This window comes from Mus caroli, unplaced genomic scaffold, assembly GCF_978045245.1.
Source record: "Mus caroli unplaced genomic scaffold, Mus_caroli_1 scaffold_20, whole genome shotgun sequence".
NCBI lineage: Eukaryota > Metazoa > Chordata > Mammalia > Rodentia > Muridae > Mus > Mus caroli.
The window spans coordinates 30,150,707-30,177,202 of record NW_028227275.1 but is presented as its reverse complement, the minus strand read 5'-3'; the positions used below and the strand labels follow the sequence as shown (position 1 = coordinate 30,177,202).

Sequence of the window (26,496 nt, the reverse complement as noted above, 5' to 3'; positions counted from 1 at the left end):
CAACTTGTAGGACTCTACCCAAAGTGCTGCCAGAGTAATTGCTTCCCGGGGTATATCTGCAAGTGCTTCTATTTATACACAGTACAAAGCTCATAAAACAGTCCCACTGATACACCTGTTTTTTGCTAACATGGGTTACAAACCTCTATTCCTTCAGGCAATACTGGCAATTTGCAGTAAATGGGACAGTCATAAATGACTGCAGGGTGTCCTTCCTATTCGCTAAGCATAGCCACTCTTTTGCAGCAAAGAATTTGCAATTTGGAAAGATAAAACAAAGCCAGACTCCAGGAGATAGTATCCTCCTGTGATCCTCAAATGGCTTCTTAACATTAGGATTTTATTCCCTGATTCTTTAATTGGTGTGAGTAAACAAAGAAGACAGTAAGTAACAAAGTTTGCCCATCAGTTATGTAAACTACATCATGTTAGCATTTTCTTATCCCCTAACACTGGAAGATGCAAAAATGATTCTAACCTGTTTGGACATTAAAAATGTTTAATTTTATTTATTTTGTGTGTGTGAGTGTATACACATGCACACATGTGCACACACATGTAGGTAAGCATGTATATGTCCTATTTCTAAAGTGTCCAAGTGGAGGTCTGAGGACAGCTTGCAGAAGTTGATTCTCTCTTTTTACCATGCGGGTCCTTAGTATTGAACAGACACCATGACTAAGGCAAGTCTTATTTAAAAAAAAAAAACAACATTTAATTGGGGCTAGCTTACAGGTTCAGAGGTTCAGTCCATTATCATCAAGGTGGGAGCATGGCAGCATCCAGGCTGTCATGGTACAGGCAGAGCTGAGAGTTCTACATCTACATCCAAAGGCTGCTAGTGGAAGACTGGCCTGCTTCGAGGCATCATTTTCTACTCAGCTCTCTTCACAGATTCCTTATGACACCCCTTACAAAGCCAGTCCATGATGTGTATTTCTATATCAGGTGTTATGCCTAATGTTAACTTAAGGAGTAGATGTTCTCCTAATGAGTAGATACCATTTAAAAATTGTGTATAGCTTAGGATGGTCCATCACTGCTCACTGCTATAAACATTGACATATGTGTAATCTTGATTCAAAATTAGCACACATGAATCACCTTGAATCTAAGTCACTAAGATTAGAGTCTTCCCGACTTCCTGTTTACACCATCTCTGTAAGCCTTCTGGTATGAGTTCTACAGCCTCAGAGTTAGGCATTTTGTGCAAATATTAAGAAAAGAGTTCACTGAGCCGGGCGTGGTGGTGCACGCCTTTAATCCCAGCACTCGGAGGCAGAAGCAGGCAGATTTCTGAGTTCGAGGCCAGCCTGGTCTACAAAGTGAGTTCCAGAACAGCCGGGGCTATACAGAGAAATCTTGTCTCGAAAAACAAAACAAAATAAAACAACAAAACAAAACAAAACAAAACAACAAAAAGAAATGAGTTCACTTACAATAATCAAAAAGGTATGTAAGTCATCTTCTTCTATTTGCCTTTCCCTCCCTATCTCTCATTAAACCTGATACCCAGAGATACTCTTTAAGGATAACTTACAAAGACATGTTAAGTTCAAGTAATTGACTAATGAGATTAGAGGATTGGTCTAACTAAATTTATTTCATTTCATAGTTCAAAATTAAATATTATAATAGATTCATGTAGACTAAAACCTAAAATAATATAAGAACACATCATCATTCATAACCATGGTCATAACTGCTTTTATCCCTAAGCCTATACTTCACAGCACTCTTCACAGTTTCTTAGCATTCAATTAACACTCTCCATGAAGCTACAATATAGTATATAGACACATATACACTATATATATACATATATTATATACATTAAATATATATACACATAAACATAGGTGCAGATGTTTCATTTTAGGAAGGTTTCTGTTCTTAAAGACCAGATAGATTGTATTATATTGTATTGTATTGTACTGTACTGTATCATATTGTACTTTGATGATGGACATCCTTCTGTTTATGCAGACTTCTCAGTAGCATCTACTATCATGGTTATTAATATCTAGATGCAAGGTTAATCACCTTCTTTTCTTACTTCCTCCTTTGGGAGATGCATTTGCAGATGGAGAAGGGGCAACTCACACCGCACAAGACTCAGTGCGTACAGTCCTGCCATGTGATGCTCAAGCTTACCTTCCCTTTGCTGATGATGAAGAAGGTGTCTCCTCTTGCACCCTGCCTGATGATATATTCTCCATTTTCATAGTGGGTCTGAAAAATAGGAACACGAACATAAAACATTGAGAAAGGGATCATGTACCAACCAGAACTGTTTTCAGACACTAGGCCCTAGGGATACAATCATCCCTACAGAATTTGACCCACATTCAGAACGTCTCATGGTTCAAGAATGAATAACAGTCTATCAACATAGTAATGACAAAGCTATTGTGTTTATGATATTCATTTAAAATCCTGTGGTGAGTTCCATTTTTCTCAGTGACTATATTTATATCTTTAAGTTCATTATTTCAAGTGTTTGACAAAAATTATTTCTCCTGTCAACTAAGCGTGAAGCAAAATAGCACTGCTAATTAAGTTCATATTCAGATATTATTTTGTCATTTTCATTTGCTATTAGTACTTTCATAATAGCAAACTTTTTAAAAAATGAAATTACTGTGGCATACAAAGATCTTTACTTACATCCAGAGTAGCCTTTAGTGGGGGTTAGATGGCTTTAAATAGTTTTTAAGGTACCACTTTATCCCTTAACATTTCTACTTGAGCAATGTCCATTTGGCCTCGTTAAGCAGAATGCTTTAATTTTGTGGCTGGATTTCTGGTCCAGGATATGTCGAGCATAAACTACCAGATAGGGAAGGAAGGAAAGCTGGAAGAGAATTATCATAATCACTGGGTCAGCATCCCGAGGAGGACCTCAGCGCTAGGTCTATTCCCAGAGTGAAGATTACAGTCCTGTAATGATCAAAACCAATTCTGTAAGGAGAGGTGGGAAAAAATTTATTGTTTGGTCTGGAGGCAAAATGAGTCCATGCCATCTGGCCTTATGTTCCTCTGCAGCTTAGCGAGGAAGCCATACCTTGAGAAGGAAGATATTACCTTACACATTGCTTCATAGTATACACACAATATCCATTAAGCTGGTGGCTGTAATTTCTCCTTACACATCAATGTTATTTGTCTTAAAACTTATTCTATTCTATCCTAAAGTTGCCTTCTGTTAATACCTGCCACTGAAAAATACCTTCTTATCTCTAAGCACCTAGAACATTAACATAGTACCTAAGCGGATAGCACTTACTAAGTCTCAATTATACATAATTCTTTTTCTAGTAACACGTTTTTTAAGTAATAAAGTCCTTCCTTATTCCTTATCCTTATCTCCACTAATACATGCCAAAAACAATCTGGTATGTGCCTTTAAAGGCTATTTTCCTGTGTTCACACACATAAATATATGCATGCATGTATGTATCCATATATATGCATACAAATATTTGTTTATGCAGTGGGGGAGATGGCTTAGTGGTTAAAAGTGCATATTGCTCTTGCAAATTTGAATTTCAACAGTTAAATCAGGCAGCTCACAACCAAGCTTATAACCAGATTCAGGGTCACCTATGCCTCTGACCTCTGTAGACATCCGCAATCACATGTACACAGACACACAGTTAAGAATGAATGTGTATGGACTGATTTCCCCCATTTAATAAGATCATCTTTTCAATTCTCATCTCTTGGTGTTCTCTGTTGCTTCTCTCCCCAGGTAAAGCATGGTCCTGCCTCTACTGTGGTAATATGATAGGAATATTTGACCCATTACGTGGTTTAGTTTGGGAAGTCTGTTCAGATCTCACACCAAAGAAATGTTACTAGTAATAATGGCTAAGACATCTCAGCACCATTTATTGCAAAATTCATCTTATTTCCCTCATAGTTCCCAGCCAAAGATGGCTCAAACCCAACCAAATAACACAGCGTATATAATGGTATGTCAGAAATAAGCACAAGGTTTTTACAAAAGCTGAGTTAAACATCTTTGTTCTCTGAAGGCTGCTCTAAGAAGGATGCTTCAGCCCTGAGTGAAGGATTAGAGCAAGGCCTCTGGTTGTTGAAGCAGGAAAAAACCACTCAGGAATGTGTGAGTTCATAGCCTATAATAGTTAAGTAAGGCTAGTCAGAGTGTATCTGGGGAGAAATGCAAATGACAAGAACAAACTCTGAAGCATTCTTCACCTACCTAAATATTCTTCATGTCTCTCCTTTTAAGACACATAGTTGCCAGTGGGGTAAATATTTTTGATAGTTAAGTAGTGTGTATCTCACATTCCTTTTAATGGATTCTTCTCTCCATTATGCAAAACATATCTCTATTCATACAATTGTTTCTTCTCAGCAAGTAAACATTATTTATAATATATTTTAAAAATAAGCCAAACAAACTCAGCACTACTGAAATTTCCAGACAGAAGAATCTTTGTTGAGGGTCCTGTCTTGAATACTCTGTGCTGACATAGGGCCCTTGACTGCATCTCTGGAATCTATTGGCTGGACACCAGCAGCACCTTAGTCCCTGGCAAAAAATAAATCTCCAGGTAGAACCATCATGAGTTGGAAGAACATTTGTCCTCAGTTGAAAATAGCCACTATAAGTCTTTTTTTTGTTTAGAATCTCTTCATTCAAATGAGTCTGGCAGGAGTTTCCAGACATAGTTGGGATTAAGTTGTATGAATCATCCAAGTATTTCATCTGGATTTCTGTTAAAGAGTCCCCACAATTGCCATATCCAGTATTTGAGTTTACCTATATAGACTTTCACTGAACATAAGCTCATAAAACACAGGCATCCAGAGGAGCCTATGGGGTAGTGACCAAAGGTATGCTAGGGTTGGAAAAATAACTGCAGTGTCTCAGCCTGAGGGCCCTAATGATTACGTTATCCCAAGATGCTCAGCTGCACTTGAGGGGAAATGAGTAGGCATCCTGACAATTTGAGACTCTCCCTAATTGTGTGAATCAAATGCCAGAAAATTCAGCGTGTTATAAAGACCATTTTTGGTAGTTCTTCCTTTGGCGAATTTCAAATTGAATCTCAGAAATATACAGAACTAAGGGCAGAAAACAGCAACATTTCCATATTTAATAGAATAAAACTTGACTTCCTTATCATGGCCTGTCAATAGTCTGCTCAGTGCTGCAGGTTCCAACCCCTTCCTTCAAATACTTTGGCCCACAACCTGTTGGCTTCCCTGTCAGTTCCTCAAATGTTCCATCACCAGATTTTCTAACTCACAGTGCTGTATTTTCCATTCTGATGTTCCTTCCTAATCTCTCATGTGACTTTACACTCATCATCATCAACATCTTCATCTTCTTCATCATCATTATCACCACCACCACCACACATATGGCCCAGCTAAGTTAGGTTTCATACACACACACAAACACACACACATACACACACACACACACACACACACACACACACACATACACATATATATATATACACACACACATATATACACACACATACATACATATAGAAGTACTATAAAAGCATATATATACATATATATATATATGTGTGTGTGTGTGTGTGTACATATATATGCTCTTATAGTACTTAAGAATTCATCACCATTTTGAGCTTATATGTCTGCATGATCAGAACTGTTGGGAGTATGGAGATTCAACCTTGAAGCCAACTTATGGCTAGCAGATTAACTACTAGACTAATGTCCTAGAGAAGAGGTGGAAATACCAGATGGTGCTTCTCAGGCTCGAGGTTGATACAGAGGAATTGGGGTGAAGGGGTCTTGAAAAATGGGCACAGATGTATCTTATTAAAGGACTTAGTGGAGTTGTTCCCATAACCAAAAGTGATTCCTTGCAGCTCTGCATTCCTGAAGAGTCTAATGGACCCACAAAATCTATAACTCCATCTGGGAATCTGTATCACCTTCCTTACTCTGTTCTGTTCTCTAAAATAACTGTGAAAGCTGTCCAGGGGGCTGCAAAGAGCATCTCTTATGAATGGAATAGAACACTCTGAGCAAAGCTCACATAGTATGGATTCTCATAAACTATAGAAGTTGTATATGTGTGAATATTCGACAGATGCTAAACCCTGATATGAACAGCAAGTGCTATTTGATTTTTTTAAAAAAATATTTTCATTTTTTTTTTACAAAAGAAATTTTAAAACTGAGCTAGCTTGACTTTTATATCATACCATTTTAAAATTTTTATTGGTAGTAAGAATGATTACAGTGCATTTTCTTGCTTGTTCTTCAATGATTTCCCTTTGAAAGGGTGCATAAGATGAATTGAAGGATCAACCTCCTTTAGAAGGAGATATAATCAGCTTTTTCGTAAACAACACTGCCTGGACTTACTTCTCCCTGCCCTGCCCTCTGCTATCTTGTTTAATCTCTTCTAACCTCTACCATATCTTTTCTGAATTCTGATTTAATGCAAACATATGTACTGATACTTCATATTTCTCACAGGGAAAGCATCCACAAGCTCACCTGTTTCCCAGCATCAAGCATCCTTGAGTCCTTCAGAGCCCAGATCACACCACTTTCCACTAAGTCTTTCTAACACATTCTGAATTTATGATTCAAAGACAACAGTTGGCCCAGCAGTGGCCTCTTGGGCTGACTGAATCCTTATCCTGAATACCAGACAGAGGAGGAGAAAGTCTGAGCTAACATTCCACAGATGCTTGGATTTGCTTTGATGTTTAACTGAGCTCTTCTTTGGTGACTCCATTCTCTAAATGGATTTTCAATATCTTGTTTTTCATTTCACATATTTTTGACGTGAACATTTTCGGGTAGCATAATGATTCAGAGAGACATCAAGGAAGACCCACAAAATGCTGGAAATCTCTAAGAGGAACAGGTCCTTACAGCCCATTCATTCCACAACAGAATGAAATCATTTATAGAGTAGACAAGCATGCATTCTCCTTCTGCATAATTAAACTATAACTCAAGTTTAACAACTTGATCTATAAAGGCAATTAGCACCAGCAGGACTCGGAAAAAGTCTGTCTTGACAGCATGTGAAATCTTGGGGAAGCAAACAAAGTGTTGTCTGAGGCTCGCCATCTGAAAAATAAATACTGTTTGCATTTTCTACCAAAATAAATGCGAAGAGGAAGAAAAGATTAATCATCTTCTTAGGAACTCCATCCCCATCAAACTGGGGATAATTTACTCAATATTTTACTTATTTGGAAAATAAACATTTACATCTTTATTTGACAAAGCACCACTTAGCTTAAAGGGTATCTTGAGCCACCCAGAACAGTAAAGTAAGAAAAGCAGAGAGAACTTAAATCCTAGAGGTAGGGAGCGAGCCATTTAGACACTTTGAGAATATGGTTGGTTCTTATGGTGCAGGCGGTTTGATTCTCTCTAGAATGTTCTGAGAGAAATCCTGCTCAGAGTTGAGGTTACAGAATCAAGTGTAATCCTGCTTCCGGTTTTGACCCACAAGATAGCACAGAACCATTAGAATCTGGAGAATTAAGTATTGTGAGTTAAGACTTGGGGAGTACACCATTAACCCCATAACTCAGGAGGTCAAGGCAAGTCTATTACCACTTCTAGGCCAGCCTTAATTGCACGGTGGATCTGGGGCCATACTGCATCTTTATCTCAAGTAAAGAAAAATGCAAAACTAGAAGCCAGGTATAGAACCTGTTATCCCAGCACTCTGGAAGCTGAGGCAGAAGAAGAGAACAAGTTTAAGGATGCTCTGGGCTACATAGAGAGATCCAAGCCAACCAGTGCTCCACAGCAAGGCCTAGTCTAAAACAAAACAAAAAGTCAAACAAAAGAAACAAAGGATTCCTCCAGGATATGAAATTACTGTATTTACAGGATCCAGTGTCACTATGTAATATTGAGCTTCTATCACTTTAAGGACACTTGGTAATCAGGAAGAGCACAGGGTTCGAGAGAAAACTCAAACACTCTCTGAGATTCACAGGATCCTTAATAGTTCAGGAATGAGCTTATGTAGTGGTTGGGTTTCTGTGAAGATTATTCTCTAGTTGGAATAGCTATATTCCATTATGTTAACAACTGTGTACACCATTGAAGGAATGCCCGTTTGCCACCCCTGCCTCTTATATGCTTGCAACAGTTACAAGGCCTGAGGAGACCAACACACAACAGACAATGGGCTGACATTTCAGTTCATGAATTAGTCTCAAGGGAACTAGTATATCTATCACACTAAAGGTTGAACGACGGAACATATGCTGGGCATATGTATAAAACTGCTTCTTCTACCAAGTTAAAGCTTAACACACAAAGTTTAACATACTTGGTATGTTAAAATTCAACAAGGCAAAGCTCCCTTGGCAACGGACGAGGACCTGCCTTCCACTCTGGCTTTTTTCAACCTCCTGCACCCACAGGCTATGCCATGGTGTCTCTGAATATATCCACGGCTACAAAGAAGAAACTGGATCTCTGTGATCTGTCATCACTATTCATCCAGTGCTGCAAGTGCAGGTTTCATAATGTGGTTATTATGGGGTCCCTATTTCTAGCAAAAAGAGAAAAGATGTTTTTAAGAAATGATCAACTGAAATGTCACCGATTGTCATGAACACAATAGAACTAAACATAGTGTCAATAAAAATCCACTGTAGACTCTGATGACAACTCACATCATGAAAGACAGTAGCTATTATTAATGTAGTGCTTATCACATACTAGATAATGTGTCAAGGATATCTCCATCAGGAAAATGGCGCCCTGAGTTTAAATAGTCACTTCTTGTAGAACAAAAGAGAAGCTTACATAGCTTAAATAATTTCTCAAGCTCTTGGAACATGGAGACTTAAAAGATAGAAATTGAATCTATTTTTGCTTTAGAAATCCATGTTTACAGTTTGATTCTTACTAATCTTAGAGAAACAAAAATATTTATAGCCTAAAACTCTCTCTATATATATTTGTCCCTGTTTCTTGCTCTTTCTCCTTTCCCCCTCCCTCTCTCTGTCCATCTGTTTGTCTATGTCACACACACACACACACACACCACACAAAGACAAAAATCCACACACATACATGAATGCACTCTGGGAACATGTTAATAGAAATACAAGAAAACTGTGTAAACACTTATTTTATCTGAGGAGTCAACTGTAAACAGGTCTCTAACTCCATTGTACTCTGCTCAAAATCCTTGATAGTTCAAACGTGAGGACAATCCATTCAAACTCTTTGTTGGGTCATTTTAGCGCCTCTGAGATCAATGACTGATTTGAATTCTTCCCCTCTGTACTCTAGTTATTCAAGAGCTGACGTGTGTTCCCTGATGTACTGCACACCCGCTATTCCCTACCCCTGAGATGTTCCTTAATGTCATATCTACTTACAACACCTGCTTCTTTCCTAAGACTTCCCGCAGCTGATCCTCCAAATCACAATTACCACAGCACACTTATGTATCACAATCGCAGCTCTTAGCATCCCATCTTTTGTTACTATCATTGTTTGTATATTTATACCTAAGTGAGATTAAAATCCACATTGTTTTATCTTCCAACTCCAGCAATAAGAGACACATTGCCTTTTATATAAAAGGCTTCAACAATAGTTTTTAAACAGAATTAGCTTAAATTTGCATCAAGGTACTTGATTTATGATACTTTTCAAAACCCAAATATTCTTTCCGGGGTGGCTGGTATTTGGACTGCATTTCATTCTGTAGACCAGTTTATCCTGGGACCTATGCTGTACCCTCAGCTGATCCCAAATGCTTGGAAATCCTCATATTTCTGCTTCTAAAATGATAGAATTCCACAAGTCATGGATGGTAAGTCATGAATATTCTTGACAAGGATACACATTGTGTACTTATTCATTAACAAGGTATAAAAAATCTATTATATATTAAAACATATAAACATATTATATATAGATACAAAAAATAAATTTATCCCATTACCTCAAGTGGGACATTAAGTAAAAATATTGTCTTCATTTTTCAGATGAAGAATTAGAACTAAAAGTAGTTAGCTCTTTGCAACATCTGCATAATACTGATTGTGTGGCAGCCCAGTGCTAAGCACACACCTGACTTATTGATTCCCCAAGAGCTTCAAATGACTGTGGCAGTGTCTCACATCAGTATGACATAGTAAGGATTTATGTGCATCCTAAAACAGGAATTAATGATTTTCAAGCCTATATATTTGGAGGAGAAATTCACTGACATAATCTTTAAAATAAATCTGAGGAATCAAATTTTATCTTACTTCGTTTTTGACATAAGGTTTGTGTTTGAGACTAAGATTTTGAGTCTGACAGCAATATCACATTGTATGGAAATGATTTAAAAATGCTACAAATACATGCAAAAATTAAATAAGGAATGCAAGATCATAATATAGAATATAAGATATACCTTACACCATCCTAAAATGATGTATGTTTCCCTCATAAGCAATTACATAATTTTCCCCTATCTTAGCTAGTTTCATTAAAATGTATTTATCCTGTTTGTACTCATTTTAATTTTAAACAACATCTATATTTAATCTTTTTTAATTAACCAGGATTAATTATTGTTTGCATCTATTTTTTATTGTCATTTTTCTAAGCCATAGTATGGTCATACACCATAGACTAACTGAGGCATACAGACCAAACAGCCTTACCTGGTTCCTCTTATCTCTGACCCTTACCTGGTCCCTCTTATCTCTGACCCTTCTTTAGTTGCTTTATTTCTTTCTTTGCTGCCAAAACCATTAGCTCTGACTTCCTCTGACCTTCAATATTACTTTACTAGCAGTATACCAATATGTTATTATCCTGAATCAGTTCATCTCAATAAGCAATCAAGTGAACAGGCTCACATATAAAAGCATGCTTTTATGAGTTATAACACAGAGAGGTTGCATTAGTGAGATCAGTCAACTTAAAAATGCCATAAAAAGTGTTTTTTTTCTAGATGTATTATATAACATAAAACCTCCTTGACAAGGGGGTTCAAAGAATGATGTCCAGGAAAATTGAATGATTATTATGAGCCTTGTTGTGTGGATAAGAGTTAGCCAGATGCAGAGGTAGCTGTGGGGAGGGAAGAGAGGAAGAACAGATGCTTAAGAGCATAAACTAACACAGAGAACACAGAGAATGACACTGTCAGGATTACCAGGTCTTAAGTTAGGCAGCAGGTGACAGAACCCAAGGCTTAATTCACCAAGGTAACCTTAGATGATCTGTCCATTAGCAAAATGAGCGACTTATGGGATTGGAAATGGGAACAACTAGCAGTAAGAAACAGTTCATACCAATGGGGTGCCAGACAAAGCAACTTTCTCACATATGTGTTGAAATAACATTTACATTCCTCACAAACAAAGCAGGCTCAGTGGATAGTGACAAATGTAGTTCGGAAAGCAGGATTAATCCTGTATCATACTTCACAGGACAGACACTGTCTTAGTCCCTGTCCCATTGCTGTGAACAGACCACGACCAAGGTAATTCTTAGAAAAGGCATTTAACAGGGAGCTTGCTTACAGTTGTAGAGGGTTAGTCCATTACAGTGACAGCAGAAGGCATAGCAGCAAGTGGGCGTGATGCTGGAGAACTAGGTGAGAGTAGAATAGTGATCCACAAGCAGGGAAAGGGAAAGAGGGGTCAGGGGGTAATGGGCTTTTGAAACCTCAAAGCATACTCCCAGGGACATGAATCCTTTGACAAGGCCACACCTTCTAATCCTTCTCAAACAGTGCCACTTCCTGGTGACTAACCATTCAAAAAGAATAACCTCAGATCCCTAAAAGGAGCTTATATATTCCCCCCAGACACTCACATGGCTGCTTCTAATCATTGATGGGATAGAAAACCACAAGAAGAGCAATATAGTTTCCACCATTTGCATTTTGTTAATGTCACTAGAGATAGTTTAAGAGTCTCACCATTGCTGGGCAGTGGTGGCGCATGCCTTTAATCCCAGCACTTGGGAAGCAGAAGCAGATTTTTGAGTTTGAGGCCAACTTGGTCTATAAAGTGAGTTCCAGGATAGCTAGGGCTACACAGAGAAACCCTGTCTTGAACCCCCCCCCCCAAAAAAAAGTCTCACTGTCTTAAATTACATATGTAGAGCTTGGTTTTGGTGTGTTCTGAGGTTACTCAAGCAAATTCAATCCCCACTCACATCTAAGGACCTCAAGGTCAAAGCCTATGGTCAGGCAAGTTAGGGGCTCATAAATAGCTATTTCCTCCACAGAACAGGGATGGTAAGATGCTGATAATTCACCCTTCTGTCTACTGACGTGGCTCAAGCAGGCTCAAGCATATTTCACAGGTCTTCTGTCTTATCTTCTGCACACAGAAGCTATTGATTTCTCTCAAGAGTCCCTCTGTGTTCCCCAAGATGGCTATACAGGAGATTTCTGAGGCCAAACAAGAAGCCAAGTGAGAGTAAATCAGTGTGTATGAGATTCATTAGCAGACAAGTAACTCCTGAGTGAGAAGAGACAGTGAGGGTGGCGGAAAATGGGATGACTCTTTTTTTATTTTCGAACAATGTGGTACCGGTTTTCAGGTTCCACTCACTGGACTGGGAGGACATGACTCAAGGATACGAACCTCCTCCCAGTGCAGGAGGAAACACAAAACAGCATCTGGGTCACAACATAGTTTCTGCTCTTTTTTTTTTTTTTTTCCGAAACAGGGTTTCTCTGTATCGCCCTGGCTGTCCTGGAACCCACTTTGTAAACCAGGCTGGCCTCGAACTCAGCAATCTGCCTGCCTCTGCCTCCCGAGTGCTGGGATTAAAGGTGTGTGCCACCACGCCCGGCTATAGTTTCTGCTCTTAATGGCACTTAGAATTCAGATGATTCCCAGTTTTAAATCACTGCCCATGTAAATGTAGTCTACAGTACAATATTATTTTTTGTAGCCTGATAATTCACTGTAGAGGTCCAAGCTGCAACAGTCAGTCTGGATTTTTCTTTTTCACTTGTTTAAGCAATATTCTAACCCTGCTGCTAATTTCTAACAAGGCCTTACTAAGGGCTAGCAGTAGTATTTCACCAATCTTCCAGAATCATGGAAGCTGTGTCAGTTAGATAAAGTTGAAGGTAACAGTCTATAGGGTTCAATATATCAAAACCAATTCTAGGCAGACACTTAGAATTTGTTGAAGCAAAGATGTCTTAGGGCAAAAGTAAACTAAGTGTTTCAGAAGAGTACAACTGGGATCTAGTTAACCCAGGCACACATTTACAAAGAGCCCAAAGTAAACTTCAGGTACAAATCTCACAGAACAATGAGAGAAAACTTTTCATTCCCTCCCAGAAGTTATGCCTAAGGGGATGGATGCTCACTGAAAAGGAGTTAATAAAACCTATTTTCCAGAAATGGTATAACTCCAGAGGAGGAAGACAAAGGAAAAAGACAAGCAGAGGGTCATTTACCACCTGCTTTCTCATGTAGTACACAGACCCACACAACCCTGGAGGGTAAAAGCATGCAGGTTTAAAGGGCTCTGTTCTCAATATATATTTGGTGAACAATAGAATAGACAGACAAGAACTACACAGGAACAGCAGAAAGGGAAAAAACATAGAGAACTTTACTGATGAGACAGTTTAACTCTAGTCTGCTTTACCTGAGTGTCTTATTCACAGATTCCCATTGCCAACTTCCAAATTGTTTTTCTATGAGATTGGGACTTGAACCTAGAGAAGCCAGTGATGTACCACTGAGTCAAAACTCTAGCTCAGCTTGGTTTCTAATTTTTTTTCCTTCTTTATTCCACTAAACACAACATTTCCATTTATTTAAAGAGTTTTGAGATATGAGAACAATAAGTACTCCAACTGTTTATTATCTCTGTATATTTGTGAGTAACAACACTAAACACACCCATCCCAGTCCACTGTAATCTAGTTTGTAGCTATATCCTATGTGATACAAACTCTCTACCCATCTCTTCTGTTTTCCACACCCCACTCCCGGAACCAAACCGATATGTTTAGACATGACAATATTCCAGTTCTCCCAATCCTTGGACCACACAACTGAGTCAGCAATGGCTCCTCCCTTCAGCCTCCTTTAACTAGGTACCAAATACTGACAATTTACTTTCTTGAGTATCTGCTTGATTTGCCTCTTCTTTTGACCACTGTCATTAACACAGGCTTCTTGCCTTCCAGTCTTTCCCTCTTCAATCTGTCTCATATTGATGGAGAAAAATCCAGTAGTACAATATGCAAGAGCAAACATTCTCCAATTGTTTTCCATTGTGTACAAGGGAAATATAACTCTTAAAATAGTACACATGTTCCTTTAAAATATGGCCAATGGATTTATCAAATTTTGTGTCCTTTCCAAACCATATACTGGAAGTTAGAAATATCAAATTGTTGTAGACTGCTATCATGTTGGGACTGTGGTTTTGTACCTCTTAAGTTTGTATAAATCCCTTCATCTCTGTGGTCATTCCTCAGTTGTGTATGTTTTATAAAACCCTGTGCCTAGTGATAGTTCTGTTGAATACCTCTTGGTCTGTGATATCGTCCCCTTTTATTTCTTTTTTAGATTCTAAGTTCTTTATAGGAAAACTATGCCTTTGTCTTTGCTGTGCCCTGTAAGTATCAAAGATAGCATCAGAGCAAGAGATCAGTAAATGATCCTTAGATTATTGGGCTCTCATTTTTTTTTCTAGCTAGTTGTTGACATCATTCCAACTTTTCTCCTCTGTAAAAGAAGTCATAATTTGAACACTTGGGATACTTAAAGAATGGCAGTAGGTATTATTTAATAGTATAAAAATGACACAGAGACTAAGTTTGGCATATAACATTTGTCTAATATCACATTTTAATTTTAAACAATGTAAATTTTATCACAATTTAAAAGTATAAATATTAGTATAAATACTTGAGATATTTTTATTTGTCAGTAATGGAATTATACTGAATCAAATTCATACTAGAATCCAGCAAACTATATGAATGTGTATCTAATCAAGTGTTAACTTTAAGTAAAGCAGCGATTATAAGAAATGACATGAACATCAACAATAAGAACCAGGTATATACATGAGCTCAGAAGGAGGACTATTTGCAGAGAGGAAGGAAACAGTGGGGCAGTAACAAATGAAGGTAACCAGGGGAGTAGATATGAACAAAGGACAATGAAACTCATGTACAAAAATATCATGATTAAATATTTATAGGTTAAAATTTTGAGTCAAAAGAAAAAGGACATGAACTCTGAAACTAGAAAAAGAAATATAATACTATATTTTTGCTATTACTCTTAGCTATTTTCCTGTCAAATTAAAAAAAAGAAGGGAGAGAAACAAAGTTGGGTGGGTAAGGAATGAGAAGAGAGGGGCTGGAAGGATTGGAGAAAGGGAATGGGATCAAAGTACTTATTTGGAGATATATACATATATATATATATGCATTGTTTGGGGATGTGTATATGCCAAAAATAAAAATTTGAAATTTAAAAACCTGGAGATAGTTCAGAAGTAGGATAGTCATCAAGCATGCACACAGTCCTGGAGCTCAATCCCTAATAACACAGAAAAGAACAACTTTTAAAGTTCTTTAGTTAAGTGTGTGTGTGTGTGTGTGTGTGTGTGTGTGTGTGCGCGTGCGTGTGTATGTACACATCCCTGTACCTGCACACATGCACAGTTATATAACGTTTTTCCATTATGCAATGTACAATATCTATTAGTCAGTAAGCCTTGGTTCACTTAGAATATTCATGAACATCATTTCATATTGACATGGAATTCTATCTTCTTTCTTATTCTTTTCAGTAGTTTAAACATTATTCTACTCAGTCAAAACAATCTTCTAAAGAGCTACTCCTTGTCTGTCATGAAACAAGTTAACTATGTATGTTGCTAGACTTTGCTCCAAATCAACAGCACACCACACAAGATCATTTTATAATTTCCAAGATGGGGAGCATATGCCTCCCTTCCTTAAACCCCTGCTTCACGAACACTGAAAGATGTGCTCCCTTTTTGCACACCCAGAGTCTAGCCAGCTATGAATCTACAGATGATCCTGACAAACAACCTGTGTGTTATGCATGATCTGAGGTGGGCAGCATTGCTAGTGTTTGTTCGTCCGTCAAAAACTATTTATCATGCATACTACTAAGCGCTTGGGAATCAATGCTGAAGAGACTCAGTTCTTGTTTTAAAGAGAAATTAAATTCAGTGGAGACATATGAACAATGTCAATAAATTAAAATCAAAAAGACTTTTTGAGCTCTTACCATACACTAAGCAGTATAATTTTTATTTGTATGATCTCATTTGACTTCACAATAATTTTGAAGGGCATATTTTATTATTAAACCAATTTACAAAACAGTAAAACCACAATTCAGAAACTATGAAACAATGAAGGTCAAACAACACACAGATAAAACTGGATATATTATATTTCAGCTGGTAAATGCAGCATATCAAATTAACACACATGCCGGGCGTGGTGGCTCACACCTTTAATCCCAGCACTCGGGAGGCAGAGGCAGGCGGATTTCTGAGTTCGAGGCCAGCCTGGTCTACAAAGTGAGTGCCAGGACAGCCAGGGCTACACAGAGAAACCCTGTCTCGAAAAACCAAATAAATAAATAAATTAATTAATAATAAATAAATAATAAAAAACAAATAAATAAAAAAATTAATTAACACACACATATACCAATAACAAAAACAAAATAGCTTCTGATTTATATTCCATCTCCACTTGGCTTTTGTGGAAACTGTGAACTCCCAAGCCTCTGAAGTACAAGTAACATGTCTATGAAAGATAACTTCCCCTTGAGGTTACTTGATTCCCCAGAACCAAAAAATGTCAGTCATAAGCAAGAAGATGCCCACTCACAAGGTACTACATTGAACAATCTAGGGAAGATAAACTCGTTAGGTAAATCACACTGTTGTTAGGAAAGGCAGCTCCCTCTAGTTATTTACCTAAATCAAATGTTTCTGTGGAGTAAGATATTGTATAACTTGTAAGTCACTGAAAGAATTTACAAAGCATATATACAGTGTAAAAGATGAGCTAATGAAGATGACCCTCACATTCCTCTCAGTTTGCCTAGATTTTAGACTGTTACTACTCTGTCCTTTACTCTTCCTTTCTTGTAAATGGTACAAAACTAGCAAATGTAAATATTTCCCTATCCCTTTGAGAAGGAAACCTTCAGCTAGCCTCTGGCCAGTGTTAGAACTCAGAAACAATTCCCAAAGATTGAAGACCAGTCCCCATGAAAAGTGATCATGAAGGAAGAGAATGTGCCCATCTCCCAGTCTCTTCAAGAAGGTAGGATACTACTTTTCACAAATGCCTATAGCAACCATAGAGGGATGAATCTTATTCACCAAACACCATCTCACAGTTATCTAGTACTTTTCCATTACTAACTTGCTGCATGATTCAGAACATAACCAACCACTGCAATAGAACTATTTTTAGCCAACTAAATTCATCTTATAGTCCTGTTCATTACCTTGGTGGAACACAACTATAATCCCAGTGCTAAGATGGTGGAAGCCAAGGAACTGAGACTTAGAAACAGCCTTGGCTACATATAGGAGTGTATGACTAGCTTGGGCTACATGAAGCCTTCCCTCAAAAAAAAAAATGTTTAAAAGTTTTGTGCTTCACTGGCATGCATACAAAGAAGCAGCAGCTTTGCTTTTAAAATGTTTTCAAAAACACATCATGAATAAGAGCAGCTGCTGGACCCAACATTAACTTATTCCTACCAACACAAATGGCAAGATTTGGCCATCCACTGTATTTCATGAGCTATTGACAGGCTTCAAAGTTCAAGATTTTGTAATTTTATCCTAGAGAACAATATGCTTTCTGCTTCACGTCACATTCTGGTTTGAGCTCTGCTGAACTTGAAATAACAAACTGGATTTTATCTAACAACAACACCAACAACAACAAAATGGTGTTGAACTAAGCAAACCATTTCTCATTATACGTAAGTGGAAAATTTCCCAGAAGACATCAAGGAAATGGGTTATAGCTCATAGTGTTGACAATAGATACTTTTCCTAAGTTTCTAGAAGCCTAAACCAAAAGTATGCACAAGACTATTGTGCAATTGAGAAATTTGTGCTTTCTTATAATTGTAGAAACAAAATAACTACAGCTGGCTTGTTATAAAGGCTTTTCCCCCCTAAATGTCTATTTCCTTTGCTCAGCATCCCAAGGGACCTCTTAGGTATTGTACTATGAACTCTACTCTCTCCATAGCTCCACACGGCTCCACTTCTCGACAGGCCCGACTTCTAAGTTCAGTCTCAACAGCCCAGTTCACAGCATGACCGATGTGATTGCTAAGCACTTCTGAACCAAGACACCTGACTTTGTCCTTTACTACCCTGCCTACTGCTGTTCAAAATCATCTCTCTCCTCTTTGTTTTACTTCTAGCCCTCCGATCTTGCCGCAATCCCCAGCTTCTTTTTCCTTGGCATCCCGTTAGCTACTTTTTAAATCTGAGTCTAATCCATTTCCTTATAAGGGACTTGGTCCAATCACCAACAAGCCCTGTTCCGCTTCTATTCACTTCCTGTTTTGCTGTGCTTCCATCCTCAGCTATTCCAACCTGCCCCACCATACAATGACAACACTGGACCTGCATGGCCCTGCCTGAATCTTCCCATTATGTACCCTGAGCCTGCTGAGAAGAAGGACCAAAGGGCTCACCAATATACCTTCTGCATCCTTCTCACAAACCAGTAGACCCTGCACTTTCTTTTCTCCAGTCACAGTAACCTTTTATTAGTTCTTCTGTCAAGCCAAGCTTCCTTATTCCTTAGGCCATTTATGCTTAGGTTTGACTGAAATGACCCCTCCTCCTCTATCCCCCAAATGGCTACTCTAAGAAATGAATCTAAGTCTTTCCTCAAGTATCAGCTCACATAAACTGGCTACCCATCTTGCTGTCCCCTTACCTCTTTCCTCCTCTTCATTTCTAAGGTTCTAGTTGTTTTGTTGTTCAGTGTTTAGTTTTTCTTTTAGTCTCTAGCATTCATGCAATATCTCTGCTTCACAGTCTTCCCTGTCCCCCATCAGAACAGAAGTAGCAATAAAAAAGATTTAAAATATTTGTTGAATAACTGTAATTTTTCACACTCTGTGGGACTTAAGAGACATCACATTTTCTATAAACCAGGAGTTTTCTTCAATAACCACACTTTCTCAATTTCTGTACCAGCTTTCTAAACTAATGACTTTAGATTCATTCTTGAAGCATCTCTCTCTGAGCACATATTGCACCCCACCTGGTTCTCCATGTTTTCTTTTTCTCCTGGCTCTATCTCACTGCTGCCAGCAAGCCAATCAGGTATTACTTATGAGTGTTCTGCCTGGATACTCACAGAGAATGGGAAAGAAGAAAAGGGCAAAGTAGAAATAGCAAGAGTGGATCAAAGGAAACAATGCTCTTTCCCATTGTTGCCAGAGAAGCACCAGAATATTCAGGCTCATGGATTGTCCTCTTAAACTCTACAAGGGCTTCCCAATCAAGATTATACTTTCTACATTTTCCTCCTTTGATTAGAAGCATGAAATCACATTGCCCATTCTATCCTCCATGCTCTGTGCTCCAAAGAAATCAAAAAAAAAAAAATCAAATTTCCCCCTTTTTCTGAAGGGAAAAAATCCTGCCTCTACCTCTTTTTACAGTATGTCTTTAGTGTGTCACCTGATTTCAACATAAATGAGTTCTACCAGGTATCTGCTAGACAGTGAAACACAACTTCTTTCTTGACCCCCACTAGTGATTCCCAGTCCCTTCCTGAGACGTTCCATCCCCGTTCCTTGAATCACAGCTCAGTCCTTACTGGGTGTGGATTGGCTTTCTGTTTTAAACATGGCTGACTCTACTGTTGTATCACTCAACAGGAGCCTTATGGGGAAAAACTGCAGCCACTTCACGTCTTAATGTGATCTTAGGGAATATAGTATTTGCTGTTTCCCAGCTTGTTGTATACTAAGAGTAAAGACATATGTGATGACTGCATGCTATCCACATGGTATGCTGATCATAACTTTGTCTCCCACATCATATCTGCTGAGAATAAATGCTTATGCAATACCTTTAGAACAATGACTGGCCTGTAGTATCTGCTCCTGGACTTAACATAATGAAACTGTTATTAATAACTGTACTTCTACAGGACACAACAAGATATTCTTTCAGAGCTCAGTATTGCTTTTTAAAAGGCAGGAAAGAAAATGAAAAGGTACATTTCTGTGTGGGCAGGGGGGTGGGGAGGCACAGATATAGTGCTTTATGGAACTTCACATCAAGTAGTATGGAATTTTAAGATGTGTGATAGTCGAATAATCCTAAACAGGGGAAGTAGATATAATTTTATAAAATGGAGATGGGGAAGAGATTGAGATGAGTAGAAATGGGAACAATATAGAAAACCTACAGTTCACTGTTGATGTTAAGGAGTAGGAATGGAGATCCAAAGTGGGAGAAGGTCAGATAAGGGGCCAGTTTTAGCCATTTTAACAGACTCGTTTCTAGAAGCATTAAAGGATGTGTGAAAAGGATGATGCCAGAGGTGCCCTACCAAAAGAATTGACCATGATGCCAGCAGTGCCCTGCTGAAGGAAATGACCATGACCTGGAGGCTCCAACAGGACCAGAAAGAAAACTATTTTTACCATTAAAAGGAGAAACTATGAAATCAGCTGTCTGTTTTTCTAGTCATCTTTCTGACCAATGGCATGCATATTTTTCACAAAATAAAGTAAATAGTTGGCTGGAATAACAAAAGCCCATTTACAATCTGGCAAAGCACACATGGACTCATTAACACCAGTTGATCTATCCAGCCAGAACCAGGCACTATAAAATGAATTCTAAAAATAAAGCCCGATTCTCTCTATGATGGCCGGGAAATGTTCGACAGGGAATTTAACTTCAGGCTGTTTGACATACCTACAAAGTCCCAGACCTCCCCACTAATACTTAATGAACACAAACTAATCATGTCACATTTTCCCAGGAACAGATGACAATCTAAATTTACCTACTGGCTCCTACTTGCTACTCACAATACAGATGAAAGACTTGTCCAACACTGAAACAACACATTTTCCAGCTTGATGCTTTTGGAGATGTGTGATATTTAGGTCATTAAATACCCCTAAGGGGGGCTGAGCAGAAGGATGGTGGCTGGACATCTCCAGGAGCGAGAGGTTGGCTTCAGACAGAGCATCACAAGCTTGGATTTTTCTTTCTGGAGACTTATTATTACCATTTTTCTGTGAGTATTCTGGAGTTTGCTCATAAAATCAGGCTAATGTCTTACTGGATAACTGGATAACTGGAAGCAGACATAAGCATTTAGCATGTACTTCTTTCTTCATTCTTTGCTTTCTTTGAAACTTTTAACTTTCATTTACTTGTGGTTGTTATTGTTGTTGTTACTTTGTTGTTTGGAGACAGGGTCTTACTGTGTAGCCCAGTATGGCTTGAACTCATGATTCTACTACCTCAACCTCTTGAGGGCTGAGATTACATCATACTGAAAAATTACAGAGATGATTTACATCCAATAATAGAGATAGAAATCAGAAGGGTCTTGGGTTTTCTAGATTAGAAGCTTCTCATTTTCCTCCTCATTGTATGAGTATGTCGTTACACACACACACACACACACACACACACATACACACATACAGAGAGAGAGAGAGAGACAGAGAGACAGAAACAGAGGCAGAGGCAACAAGAAACGGAGAAAGAGGAGACACACAGAGAGTTAGAGATAGACAAACAGACAGAATGTTAAGTTAAATATAGGACAGGCATGTTGATTTTGGAAGGAAACAAAATGGTGAAAGTATGATATAATCCTAGGATGAGATCTACTTAGTTTACGTGATTATTTGATTGCAACAAACTTATAATTGCACCATTCCTGTGAGCTCAGAAAACATATTGTACACTTTATTGGGACACAGCCATAGTCATTCACTTCTGTCTTGTCTACAGCTGCCCTGGAACTGGAATGACAATGGTGGGTGATAACAACAGAATGCATGTCCTACCCAGCTCAGAATGTTTGTTCTCAGGCCTCAGGAGAAAGGAAACATTTGTGGCCCTCATTTTAGATGATCAAGTAACAAAGACTATCCCAGACACTTGCTTTATCTGGTAACATTTGAACCATGATATGTAGTGTGCTGGGGACTGGATTAATCTCACATTCTCATCATTCCACACTATGCTTAACTTGTGTCTGGAATCATATTACTTCATTTTATGGATGGAATGAGAGTGGGTAATATTTCTATCAAAAGTCACACTCACACTCAAAGACATTTTCATAGCAGAAAAAAAATGTCTAAAACATCACACTTAGAAAACACTCTCGGGAGAATGTCTAATAGGGAAAGATATGGAGAAAGTGCCAGCTGGTGCTCGAACAGTGTCTCAGGGGACTTGTGTCACTAAAATTAGAGGCTAAGAAAGGATGTAAGTGTTCGTTACTGGTAACAAGTTTGCCTACCTCTCAAAGACCATTCTGAACACACACTTTATTTTAGGAGCCTTGATATAGGTGAACAAGAAACAATTTTAGAGGATAGTTGCTGAAGCATTTCTAAAATATGGGCAGTAACCTCCACTTGCCCACAAGCTGCACTGCCACACTGAGGAAGTCACAATGCCCACGTTTACATGGACAGAATCACGACAGGGAACAAGCCTCAGTGAAAGGAAGATTTCTGGAGGTGGAAGACAAAACCAAACCTCCTAGAGTTGGCTGGAGGAATTCTTCTGTTAAATAACAAAGAAAGGGCACTTGGTTGGGTGTAGGCATCAATTTTTGTTTGCAACCTACTTTTAATAGCCCTTATTAAACCTTTCCTCTAGCCCATCACCCAGCAGAGGTAGTGAAAGAAAAACATTATTAGCATATGGGGGACCTGTTCAGCAATAGATTTTGGGGGACAAACTCGATCTTCTTTGGCAGCACTTCAGTTTTGTACCAAACACCAAATACAATTCAGCAGCTACAGACCAGTCCTCTAGGCAGGCAGTTGGTACAGGAACCTCACGAGCAGCTCTTGGGTTAGTTTCTCTCAATGGTGTCATTCCCAAAAGTTGAGCCCAACAATACCATATAAGGTGAACCAATACATACATGTTGTTAGCAAAGAATAACAAGGCAGAGCAAAGCAAACCAATGCTCAGGGCTCATCGTCTGCTGTCTGTGAGGTCATATTTATACTCCATCACGAGTCCTTTCAAGTGTTTGATATATCCAAGCACCCATTCACCAGTGTCTGCTTCAGGAATACATTCTTTCACGTGTCTGCTTCAGCTAGACATCCTTTCACCTGTCTGTCCCAGCAAAACATCATTTGACAAGGCTAACTTTCCAAAGAACTACAAGTTTCCACTTCAGTTGGGCCTTAAGACTGTAACTTAAAGGGAGGTGAGGGAGAAGTCAAGGAAATCAGAATCTGTGGTGGTTGCACTTCTCTGGAACCATAATGTTGGCTGAATAATGTAGAGAATAAAACAGTAAATTAAGTCATAAACAAAAAATGTCCCGCTGACTCCTACTTCTTTCTCTATGGATTGTGGCCTCCCTTCCCCCCAGCCTGGAACCTGCCTGCTCAAGGGTGGAGCTACCGGCTCATTCGTCCTGCCACGCCCACTGCTGGAACCTGCCCTTGCTGCCTGGAGGCACACACGTGTTCGTCCTGCTACTGGACCCTGAGTTACTTGGCGGGAAATTGGGTTCCCTCCCCCTTCCTTTATAAACTGAGTGTCTGGAAATATTAAATTGAGTCTTGATCCGAATGTTGTCTTGACTCCATTGTTTCTTCCGCCCCGTCTAGATTCCTCTCTTTGCAGGGAACTGCCATTCTCAGTGAACCGTTCGTGTTGTGGACCGCGGGCGGGCCGCAACAATGGATAATCTATTCTCATCAGCAACATGTCATAGGAAAGACCAGAATGCATTCCTAGGGATCTTCTTTTCAATACAGAAGATCAGTTTCTTGAATGTTGCCCAAATTCTCCAGAACTTGTAGATCATTCCCTCCCCGAGCCCCTGGCATGGGCATTGAATAGATAGATGGATGTCATATGAAGAGAGACAGAAAGAGAGCATGTTTTTATTAATACCTTATTAAAATACATCTAAAGAATTTCTGCTTGATGCTACAAGGCTAATAGGATCATTGTTTCTGATATTGCACAGTAACTCTTCCTTTCTTCTAATATTTATTTGTGGCAGAAATGTACTCTTATATGGAGGCATAATTAATCACACAAACATGTACACACACATTCATTCCTTCACAGTATGGAATTTATGGTGCAACATGGTTTCTGTGGAGCAAGGATAAAAAGAACATATCAAACAGTACAGATTAAGCCAATGTTTTCTAAAAACATTAGAGGAATAAAAGATAAAATAGAGGCAGTCATATGAATAATGAATCAAACATTTACTGTGCATGAGAACTTGCTAAGCATAATATATATATATATATATATATATATACATATACATATATATACACACACATACACACACACATATATATATATATATATATATATATATATATATATATATATATATATTCTTTTCATTTACCCTCCAGTTTTTTTAGGATCTAAGCACAACCATCATTATCTGTATTTTGAAGAGGAAAGCTGACAAGGAGGTTATCCAAAGTTACACACACTAGAGAGAGTTGAAGCTCCACTTAAGGGGGTCCAACTATACAGCCTACTCCTAGAAACCACAGGATACAGTCAGGAGACATGAACAGGCTAGAACAATGAAGACTGAGGAATGATGCCCTCAGTCTACTGGTGCTCTGACTTTCCCCATGTCTCAGATGTGTTTCCTCAGCAGCCTGGGTGCATTGTTCAATTAGAGAAAATGTCAGCTTCTTGGTTTGTTTCCCTCAGACCAACATTGTTGGCTATGCATCAGGCTCATATCCAGATCATGAGAGTCTGCCAGCATCTCCTCTTGGAAGGATGCTTAGTAATGCTTTGTCAGGTGACTAACCATATATGAGATTCACCACTGTTAAGTAAGCAAGAAAAAGTACATACAAGTTGGCACTTAACTACATTATATCTTTACCACTCCTGTTCTTACACTAGTTCTCATTTAGGATTCATTCCTTGTGAATTTCTTAATCCTTGTGAATTCCTATTTCCTCTTTGCCTATAGGATTAAACAGTTTGTAAAGGAGAATGGAGACTCAGGACAATGAGGTTTACACTAACAGGAACAAAATCTCAAAATAAATGAACTATAAATCTTTCAGAAGGCTAGATCTCAGGTCATGCTAAAAGCTGTAAAAGCATTATATTTAAAGACGCAGTTGCAATAAGGTTAAGTGCCTTTCTCAAGGGCACAGCAGCTAATTAGTGGTTCAGCAAAGACCTCATATCTTAAAAGTGGTGCTGTCCTTCACCCAAGAGAGTGAAATTTGTTCATAAAAAGAGGATGTGATCACACCGGGAAAGGAGAGACGGGAAGTGCAAGCACCATTATAAACAGTGGAGATAACAGTAGAGATCTATAGTTAAGAGGTGTGAGACCTGGGCACCAAAGAGTTCTTGAGCAAATAATTGCTTCTGTAAAATAACTTCATCTCACATTGCATTTCATTATTTAAAACCCTGCCATGATTATTTTCATATTCTGTTTCATGTTGTATTTCTTTTAAATAAAAGCGGATTTGTTATGACATGGAGCTCATCTTCTAGTACAAGATTACAGCTGGGAAAGGTCACACACATCTGTTCTCTGTCATTTTGGAGGCAGAACAGGAGAGCCCTGGGACCAAGGAAAATGTTTCCTATTCTGTGAGATACTTCACCTCCACCAGAGAGACTGAAGAATACAAGAGGAAATTCCTACAAATGACCGTTCACTGTGTTTTTTAATTGACTGTTGATTGTGTTTTTATAACTAAGAGGGGAAACAAGATACTAACATTTTTATCTTGTCCATTATGAAATGTGTCTTTTATGCCTTCCCTGGATCCTTGCTTATTCTCATTGTGACTATGAAAGATGTCTTCCACAGAGTATCAGATGTGTGCACAGCAATAATACGTGCTGAGAAAACCTGAGATTAAACACCATTCAGTGAGCAGTAATGCACCCAGCAACTGACGGGCACAGTCTAAAGCCTACACAATGGCACATTATTTTGTTGCCCCTGCTAAGTCACACCAAGGTCAAGGTATTGCTTCAGTTGAGTAGATTTGTGTTACCTCCGAAAATAAACAGAGAGAAAGGAGGTGTTGCTGTGCTAAACTTGATAAACTACCATAGATAATAGCAATAAAAGTCATTAACAAAATGCTAAGTAGACACAGAAGAATAGCCCATCAAAGTGTGTAGCAAATTCATAAAGTTTGAAAAATGACTACAAAAACACAGATTTGGATTTACCTTACA

The 26,496-nt window shown here is 38.5% G+C and overlaps 1 protein-coding gene across 3 annotated transcripts in view; it reads right to left on the bottom strand.

The window, feature by feature from the left end:
- The window catches only part of Prkg1 (protein kinase cGMP-dependent 1), a 1,217,686-nt gene that overhangs the window by 218,352 nt on the left and 972,838 nt on the right, over positions 1 to 26,496 (bottom strand). For all 3 annotated transcript variants that reach the window (XM_021151357.3, XM_021151356.3, XM_085834099.1), the window contains one exon: positions 2,155 to 2,232. In XM_021151357.3, coding sequence (XP_021007016.1) covers positions 2,155 to 2,232 — 78 coding nt within the window. The remainder of the gene's footprint in view (positions 1 to 2,154; positions 2,233 to 26,496) is intronic.